The 9,832-nt window shown below is 33.8% G+C and overlaps 2 protein-coding genes across 2 annotated transcripts; one reads left to right on the top strand and one right to left on the bottom strand.

Annotated features, from left to right (window-relative positions):
- The first annotated feature begins 242 nt into the window (after positions 1 to 242).
- On the top strand, positions 243 to 1,007 carry LOC118030424 (multifunctional methyltransferase subunit TRM112 homolog A). The gene has a single exon (XM_035034520.2). The coding sequence runs from the start codon at positions 430 to 432 to the stop codon at positions 796 to 798; it is 369 nt and encodes a 122-aa protein (XP_034890411.1). The 5' UTR covers positions 243 to 429; the 3' UTR covers positions 799 to 1,007.
- Positions 1,008 to 5,919: 4,912 nt separating this feature from the next.
- LOC118030422 (probable mitochondrial adenine nucleotide transporter BTL3) lies at positions 5,920 to 9,255 on the bottom strand. The gene is made up of 4 exons (XM_035034517.2): positions 8,602 to 9,255; positions 8,058 to 8,361; positions 6,757 to 7,224; positions 5,920 to 6,198 (listed from the first exon to the last, which is right to left on the bottom strand). Exons 1-4 carry the CDS (start codon positions 9,090 to 9,092, stop codon positions 6,130 to 6,132), a joined length of 1,332 nt encoding a protein of 443 aa, XP_034890408.1. The 5' UTR covers positions 9,093 to 9,255; the 3' UTR covers positions 5,920 to 6,129.
- Positions 9,256 to 9,832: the final 577 nt, after the last annotated feature.

Genomic DNA, 9,832 nt, shown 5'->3' on the forward strand with positions numbered 1-9,832 from the left:
GTAGATAGAAAAAAAAAAAGAATCAAAATGAAAAAATCAGGAAAAAAATTTCTAGTAAATGGACAGTGAAAAAAAATATAGTTGTTTTTTTAGTTTTGTTTGTTAATTTTTAATAAATACAAATGTGAAATATCATTTTTTTTTTTTTGTCTTTGGATACTGAATTAAAAAGCTCAAGTATGCAAACAGAAGAGGCCTACTTTTAAGAAGGCCCGGAACCAGCATATAACCAGGCTTAGGGTTTAGCTCTTGCACCACCTGAATTACCCTAGCTAGTCCTCAGCTAAGCGAGGCCGTGGTCGTCCTTCTGAAGACAAATCTCCTTCCCTTCCTTCCTCCAGCAACACTCTAAAAACCCATTCGCCCTCCTCTGCTTCGGTGCTGGCTTGCAGCTACTGTTGAGGCTTGAGAGACAGGGAGCGATCGGACATGAGGCTATTTACTCACAACATGCTATCCTCCAACATCAAGGGAGTTTCCAACGGCTTCCCTTTACGAATCGAGGTAGAGCAAGTGCTCGAAAAGCAAGTGGACTTCAATCCCGATTTCGTCAAGAACTTGTTCCCTAAGCTCGAGTGGAAAGCCCTTGTCGACGGCGCACGAACCTTGGGCTACGCTGAGCTTCCCGAGGAGGCCGATTCATCGATGCTTGAGTCTGAGGAATTCTTAAGGAAGGTTCACCACGCTCTTTTGGAGCTTCACCTCGAAGAGGGGGCTTTGACTTGCCCTGAGACAGGAAGGAAGTTTCCGGTTACTAAAGGGATACCCAATATGCTTCTTCATGAAGATGAGGTTTGAGATGTTTGTTGTTTCTTCAGATTAGGGTTCTTGTTTTGGGGGGATTGAGGGTTTTGGGGTTTTCTTTAGATACCGTCATTTTGGGTTATGAAGATTTGTGGAAAGAAAATATTGCATTTGCCTCAATGTTTCTTGTGTGTGTATTATCATAATCTATTTGTTTCGAAGTGAATCCTAGACATGAATTTCTGTCCTCCATTATTATCGCACCAAGTGTCTTAAAGGTCCTGATTTGTAAGCCGCAGTATTCAGATGCAACAATCAGTTTTGGAAACAAGTCTACAGTTGCCTGGATCTCTCAGTTAACAAATGTTGGTGCGTATCACTGGGAAATAATTACTCCAATCCGAGCAATTTATGAATCTAAACATATATAACTCTGTTTAAGTACATACTCAAATGTGAATAAATCAAATTAGACCCCAAGGTCAGTCATCTTGCTTTAAACCCATCCTTGTCGCGAGATGGTGCTTCACCAGGAGGACCGGAACACTTCCCTCTCCTGCTCAGAGCAATACATTGTTATAGCTGTCGAGATGCTGAAAACCAACAATTGCACCCTAACATTATTGCAAATACGAAATCTTGCCCCCCACCCTCTATTTAGCTGTCAGACTTCATTTTGTACTATGCATGATGCTTAAATACGTATAATATTAATTTGCTCTCATGTCTTTTCATTTCATCGGAATGCCGTGCAGGAATAACAGAAGTAACATCCCAATGAAGTTCAGATCAAGAAACAAAAGCTTGAACTGTGTCATAAAGGTGCCAAAATAGGCAGCTTGGTTGCATGGTTTAATTAGGGTATAATTTTCAATCATGCTACGTCCACACCGCATAAACTTCATTATACTGCTATCCACATCTCTAATGGTCCAACCATTGGTACTTTTCATTGTAGGTGTGGTAGCCACCACGCCACAGGTGTGATTTCGATGCACCATGACCAAGTCACTTGATAGGCAATATAGTAATCGGAGGCGTCAGCTGTTTCCTTAAAGCTAAAATGGAACGCCAAACGGAAAAGGTTGAAATGGCAACGAGATCAGCATAGCACAGCAGGATGTAATACAATAGAGGCAGATGAACAATATACAGATAGAAACTAGCTTGATCTTGCAGTACCAAGAAGACCCTTCCCAGATATGTTGCTAGGCCTGCACGAGGACAAATACAAACATGTGAACCAATGAAGTGTACAAGGAGAAACCCCATGTAGTGAGCTTTACAACATTAACTCATTGTTAAAACTCCACTATTTATCTCGATAAAATCTCATGTCATGAAAAGATTAGGAAGGTGCGCCTGTCTTAAAACAGAGCCTGTGCAGAGTTGTGGGCAGTCAAACGGAGAGTTGAAATTGCATGGCCAATGGGGTATCGTGATCGTCTCTTAAGTTAGAGCCAGGAGGTGGAATCAAAGTCATTGTTTGACTTGATCAAGAAGGAAATAAGGTAAATATTAACAAAGAGTGGGTGGTGCATGTTCTTCACTCCTGTACATAGGCAACAAATGTGCTGATTGGCTTGCCAATCATGGTGATGCGAAAACTCAAAGGTTTATTCCAGTTTCACAATAATCCTAGTTGCCTTTGTACACAGGCTTTGCTTGTCTTAGATGTCTTTGTTTTGATCCGTTTGGCCCCTTTTGCAATCCAAAAAGAAAAAAACAAAGAGCAAAGAGCAAATGGCAAGAAACGGACGTGTAAGAATGGAATCCAAGCAATGAAATACTATTATGGCAAGAAACAGCTTAGGTACTCTTGTCGCATTGACCATCAAGACATTCAAGGCTAAGCAAATCACAACTGAAAGGTCACTCAAGTGAAGGCAGAAAACGTACATGGTAAGAAACATGGTATTGCTCAAATTCAGAGTACATAATATTAATCTCAATCCCAGCTATTCATCCTATCTAGATTATCACATTATCTTTCTTTTTTTCATAAAAAAAATATAATATTTATCAATCTCAACTTCTTTAATTAATATTGAATCTGAATATAATATTAATTAAGAATAATTATGAATAATATTTTGATACAATAAAACTCTTATAATTATAACAACTTTATAATTTACTTTTCACATTATTTTTATCTCATGAATTTTATCTTTATTGTAAATTAATTAATTAATAGATTCATTAATTAAATATAAATAAGTATTAAAAATAAATAATTTATTAGTAATAAATATGTTTTACGTAAATAAAATCAGTGTTACATTTAACCTGATTATTGGACATATTCACTCACACATGACCCATTAGAACATCCCTTTTATATATATATATATATATATGAACCATCAAAGATAGAGGTTCTTTCCTTCAACCTGTGATCATTTCTTACATCTTTCCTATAAACACACACAACAGAGTTTTTAAAGCTTCCTTCCTCTTAAATCCTTGTTAATTTAAGGCAATGATTGTTTTCTGGAAAGTGATTTTTAAAAAATTAATTTTCAAACTTTTCTGTCTTTGTTTGTTATAGAAAAGTTGGTTAACGGAAAACACTTTACAGTCAAAGAAAATTTTAGCTTGGTTTCTAGAAAAGTATTTTCTCAAAAAATTTAGGTGGAAAACACTTTCTGGAAGTTGTGAAAAATTTAGAAATGCTATATTATTTGCTGATTATATCAAATTTGGTCCTTAAACTTTTGATTACTATATATATTTTGTCGTAACTATTTATTTTTCAATTTCATCTCTTAAAATTTAATTTTTATATTAACTTTGATCCTTATTTTTATAATTTTATTTACTTTTTCCTTATCATTTTTTTTATTAAAAATTTTTATCTATCAAATTTGATTCTCATTCTTTTGATTGTTACTTATTTTATTTGAAATAATTTATGAAATTTTAATTATTATTATCTTAATTTTTTAGATTTGATCTCTATTATTTTGATTATTATTTATTTTATTTGAGATAATTTATGAAATTATATATTTTTTTTCAATTTCATTCTCATTTAACTTTTTAATTTGTAAGATTTGTTCCTTGAGAGAAATAAAACATTAATAAGTTATTTTCCGGTTTATTTTTCATAACATAATCAAATACTGGAAAATGTTTTCTAACTTATTTTTCATTACACTATCAAATATTAAAAAATAATTCACTTTCTCAAAATTTACATTCCAAAAAATATTATTTTCAACAAAAACAAGATCTAAGAACAGAAAGATCATTTATTGCAGAAGACTTGTTTTGCAAGGTCTCATGGAGTCCAAGTCTAGCGGTCTTAATATACCGGTTCATCCGTCAATCTTGAAAAAATCTTGATCTTTTAAGATTTTCTGTAAACCTTATTTATTACTAAATGTTAATTGTTTTAGACACGTTAATATCTAAGATTATAGTATAAGCAAATCCATAATAACCTTCTCGGGATGGAGATGAGATTCATAGCTGCCTGGTCAAAACAATCTTTTTTTCGGAAGCCAGTCTTCCGCATCTTTTGATATCGATTTCCCACCACCTGCCCTCACTAAATAGAAAATTGAAAGGCAAACATCAAGAAAGTTCTTAAAGAGGGAAAAAAAAAACTAGCATCCCTTGTGAAAAGTCCTCTTATTGGTCTTTAATCCGTACAGAATTGATTGGATTTGTATTCAGGTAGCAAAATAAGATAACCATACATGTAAATGGAATCAGATGGAACCTACTTGCAAAACAAACTCTCTTGCTTAAACATTATAGGTAACGTTAAAGTTGTTAAAAATGTTTTTTTGACATGATATGAAATATATAATATAAACTCAAATTATAAAATTATAAATAAAATATTTTAACTAATTATATATTAACAATTTCAATCAAGTAGTAATTAACAATATAATAAAATTTAAATAAAAATAAAATAAACAAATAGAAAAGTCCAAACACATTTATTTTATTTAAATTGATTCCTCTATTTCCTGGACAAATCGATCCGCTTACTTCGTTATTTACAAGAAATGAGTCCTATCAAATTTTGATAAATAATTTAACATTAATTACTCTAAAGGTCAAGTATACCAATTTACATCTTTTAAAACACATTTATTTTATTTACATTGATTCCTCTATTTTTTGGACAAATCGATTCACTTATTTTGTTATTTACAAGAAATTAATTCCTTCAAATTTTAATAGATTATTTAACATTAATTACTTTAAAGGTCAAGCATGCCAATTTATAATTTTTAAAACACATTTATTTTATTCACATTGTATCCTCTATTTCTTGGATAAATCGATCCACTTATTTCGTTATTTACAAGAAATAAGTCCCTTTAAATTTTGATAGATCATTTAATATTAATTACTCGAAAGGTGAAGCATGTCAATTTACAACTTTTATTATATATATTTGCCAACTAAAATAGAATAACACATCAATTGATATGTTAATAGTTTACATAAAAAAATATGAAGAATAAATAGGTATTCTAATTTTACAGAAATAAAATCTATAAATAACTATATCGTTAAAAAAATTATAATAATTATAATAAAAATAAGCTTTTGATTATCAAATTACACATATTTTGTAATATATACATTTAAAATAATAAAAATATTAAGGTGTAGATTATCAAACTCATAAAATCAGTCTGTTTTTACCAATTTTGACTGAATTTATTAGTTTTCAAGTTTAAATTCAGTTTTCAAGTTTTAATCTAATTTGACAAGTATTCATGAAATCATAAGATTTTAAGAATCAACTTGCCTTTTTAATTGCATTGATTATAGTCCATAGGCATGCATGATGGCCCCTTTCAATACGTTTTCCCAACCATCTGGGAAAGAATAGCAAATCACGATGATCAAAATAAGTACATGAGCTGTGACCAAAATAGAAACACGTACGATAAATCTCCAATATCAGAAGGAAACTTTGTTCTTTCAGTTTGTTCATGCAATTCATTTCCCTTAGAGCTGTAGTTAAGCATAAGGACAGCAGTAAAACCATTTAGGATCTACTTTAAATGCTCCATCACACTATGCATGCCTAAACCACTAAACAACAAGGAATTTTTGCCAACGGCGTACAGATTTGAAGTATATTTCACCCAAATCAAGTTTTTTAAAACAGAAAAGCCTAAAATTTGGATAGTGGCCAAGAGATGGAATAGTAATCAAATCAAGCAAAGAAGATTACAGATATTGAAAATTTTGTGGTTCCTCCTTTTGCATAACAACAATATGTTGTTAAATCAATGGTAATTGTTGTGTAAATGACTCGTCTTACCATTCTGATTTATATCCAGTGCTCATCTTGAGTCACTAGTATACATACCACCTACAAGTTTTCTCTAATAGATCATATTTCCTCTGTCATTCCACTTTGAGAACAATCTTCATAAACTCATAGACGAAGTAACTAATTGCAGCTGAAGGAAGTACCTGAAGATGAAACATATTGGAAAAGAACAATACTGTCAAAATTTTGGAAGGACTGTGCAAGCTCTGTAAGCAGCATTGCAATAAAAGTAATAGCTTGTTTTAATAAAAAGATAAGCATGACAAGTTCCAGAACATCTGGATTTCAGTTATAGAGTGGAATGTAAGAGGTTTTTGCCCCAAAGGTACAACCATGTGGATTTCAGTTCCAAACTCCCATAAGCTCAACTAACCACAACCCAGACTAGTTGGGTGCTAGATCCATGGATCCGTCTTCTCCTTTCAATTATTTTTACGTGCTAATGTTTTGTAATCCATGAGACTCTAGATCATTGGTTTCTTAAACATAACATCATACGAAGTTAACATAAGCAGAACTTCTATCCCGGCTATCTGTATGGTTTTGTTTAAGTCAAGAATTCAATTATTTCCAAAGTTAAATATCATCAAATTCTGCATGTCTTATAATAATAACCAAGCAATATGCATATAAATAGCATAAAGCTCTGGCATAACAGCTCATAAGGAAGTCTGTTGTGTACAGAGCTTTCAACTTCATACCTGCAGCAAGCTGGGAAACAGTCCAGCATAAAGAGCTGGAATTCCTCCTTGCTCAACTATCTTGACACAGGTCACCAATGCACTCATCTTGGTAGCCCGGACTTGCAATTGAAGCCGTCTCCTAACAACTTCAAATGGGTATGTAGCAAATTCTGCACAAGCACCAGCAATTGCCCCATACACTAATGTCCTGATTGGTCCCAACTCCAGTTGGTCCAAGGCATTTAATTCCTGCCCATGATGGCTCATATACTTAAGTCTCTTCTGACCTTCCGGTGAATGAAGATAAGCTGATTTCAGTATGTCATACACGCCATAGAAAACTGCCCCTGATGGTGCCACACTTAAGATAGAAGGTACTAAGCCCTTGTAAAGTGAAAAGAAACCTTCAGTTTGTATCATGTGGTGAAAAGCACCAATTACACCACCCAAAGCTTCTCCACCAGGTGCAACTATCTTGGTCCGGATCTAGAAATAAAGTAATTAAAAAGCACGTTAGAATCCAGAGGTGGCTATGGGCCCCCAGGTGCACCTTCATAACAATGAAATCCTGAAATGTAAAATATTTAGCTATTTCTATCAGGAGCAGAGCGGAGGAGGTTAATTTTTACAATTATAAGCTAAATATTTTACATGGTAGTGTAACTAGACAGCAGAAAAACTACAATTAACACATTGCATCGCTATAAATGGTATATATTGCATTCCAAGTTCCACCCAAAGCTTAGGGTGATTGTCCACATGATTGTTTATCAATAACTTTCCACTCCCAATAAAAGACTCAAGAGTTAATTTTTCTTTGGCATACAGAATATGAAACAGGTCATTTTGATTTCTTATCATAAATATCACATTACTGAGACACGTCATCAAGTCATATAAAGTAAATTTATCAAGTTATGTAAAGTAAATTTGGCAAGACATTGCAAGGAAGGATCGTATATTCCCAGCAAACAAGTGTTCAGAAAAGGGGCAAAAGGTGACCAACTTGGTTGGTTGTTTCATCTACAGTCTCAACCAGTTTGCTTTCCCATGGATATTTTGATATAAATCTTCCCTAATATAGGCTTAATGCCAGGAATATTGAAGAAATGATGAGAGCAAGATTACTGAGCTCTCGTACCACAGTCTGAAAACAAAAAAAAATCATTCAGCAGGTGAAAATAAGTGGCCATATGCAATCAACTTGGGCCACTTGATCCAAGCTTTACATAATCAGTGCACTATGTTCGTAATTCTACAATGTAGAGTAAGCCCAGTGCCAGCAGAAGAAAGGAAGAAAGTCTCAAGTTTCCACATACCGTGTCAAGTGGTAAACAGAGAATTGTCGCAGTAATGCCAGCACCAGCACCAGCAATGAACCTTTCGAAATTCGTTGTTTCCTCATTTCCTGAGAATCTGAGCAGTTGCTTCCGATATGTGTCATAAGAACAAAAATTGACCGCTTTAAATGGAGCAGTACGAAGAATGTTAACAAGATTCCCTTTCCAAAAACCCTTCAAGCCTTGAGTGGTAGCAATTGTCCTGATTAGCTCAACAATATTCTTTTGCTCACCGCGAACTATATATTCCAGTTTTAATCGCTCAAGCGGAGCCACGCAAGTTCTGATACAATAACATCACTACAGTAAATTTTCAACGGCATTTATCAAAGTAAGAAACAATAACAATGTATAGTACCACCCCGGAAAAATAAAATTTGGTGCAGCATCGCAGCTATAACACGGATTTTGCAATCGAACTGACGATATTCAAACATATAAGTTAACAAAAAAAAAAAGCCCATAATTGGCATTGGATGAAAAAGTCAATTAAATTAGAACGAGAGAGACAAGAAGCACAAACCTTGAAACCATGGCAGCAATGGCACCAGCCCACAGATGCTTAGTGGTATTCATAGCAAAACCTCCTCGCGCCTTAACCTTCCGGTTCTCTTTACTCTCCAAAACAATATTACCTCCCTCTGCCACCTTATCCTCCTCCTCCAGGCTCTTGCTATCTTCGTTTTGAACCAAACACACCTTAGATTCCTGCAGGAGCCCATCATTTCTCAAGCTCACTGACAGAAAAACACCACTAACCACCACTTCATTAATACCTCTACTCCTCCTTCCTCTCTTTAAGCCCCCGAAATTCGCGTGTTTATAAAAGGAAATGGGATTTGAAATGGTGATTGAAGAGCATTTATGAGAAATAAAATTAACAGTAGAAGAATAAACGGTGGGCTCCAGAAATATGCCACCGAGAGTGGATGAGCTAGAAGAGCTGGGAGTTAAATCTATCGAGGATGGAGTTTGGGATTGTGAATTTCTCGGCCATATCTCAAATCCTGGCATTTTTATGAGACTGAGAGGAGTTTATTGGGGTCTGGAGGAAAATGAGAAATGTAAAACTAGTTGGGGGAGCGAAATGGCGGATTTGAGATGCTTTGGCTTCGCTTCCACCGCCGCACATAAGAGGCATTTTTGGTACTGCGGCAGAGGTTTTTATTTATTTATAAATGTATTAAAATAAATAGAGATGTAGAATCGAGGCTCTCAAGAGATATTTTTGTTGAAGTTATGTTTCTTTGTATTAACATGGGATTTAACTTTAATATTTGTTTCAATAAATTAATTCTAATGTTAATATATTTTAAATTAATGGTATTGGAGTTATACTAATAAAAGTTTAATGGAACTCTTTTTATATAAATATAGGTTTTCGGTTTCTAAACTCACACATTAACATATAGATTTTTATCAATAAAAATACACTATTAAATTTTAATGCGTCAAAGTTTAGAAGTACCAAAATCTTAAAAAAATACGTGAGTATTTTATTACATCAACATTTTATTGTGCTAGAATTATTATGCACTCTCTCACAATACACTGTGGATTGGAGCAATGTATTTTTTTTTTATAATATTTACTTTGATCCTCAAACTTTTATTATGCTTGATTTGATTCTTTTAAGCCCAAATTAGCCTCCAATTGCATATAATTTTTGTAGGGAGGGTTGAATTAAAAGTTAAGGGGTTAAGTGAAAATCTCGAATAAGATGGGGGTAGGTTGAAAGTTTTGTTAGAACATTC

Source organism: Populus alba, chromosome 5 (assembly GCF_005239225.2).
Source record: "Populus alba chromosome 5, ASM523922v2, whole genome shotgun sequence".
Classification (NCBI taxonomy): Eukaryota; Viridiplantae; Streptophyta; class Magnoliopsida; order Malpighiales; family Salicaceae; genus Populus; species Populus alba.

Bases quoted from the DNA above. Each gene is read 5' to 3' on its own strand.
- LOC118030424 (XM_035034520.2), top strand. From the start codon at position 430: ATGAGGCTATTTACTCACAACATGCTATCCTCCAACATCAAGGGAGTT.
- LOC118030422 (XM_035034517.2), bottom strand. From the start codon at position 9,092: ATGCCAGGATTTGAGATATGGCCGAGAAATTCACAATCCCAAACTCCA. The intron at 8,362-8,601 runs GTTTGTGCTTCT...TTATTGTATCAG, and splicing joins ATTGCTGCCATGGTTTCAAG to AACTTGCGTGGCTCCGCTTG. The intron at 6,199-6,756 runs GTATGAAGTTGA...TTTCATCTTCAG, and splicing joins TGTTTCCCAGCTTGCTGCAG to GTACTTCCTTCAGCTGCAAT.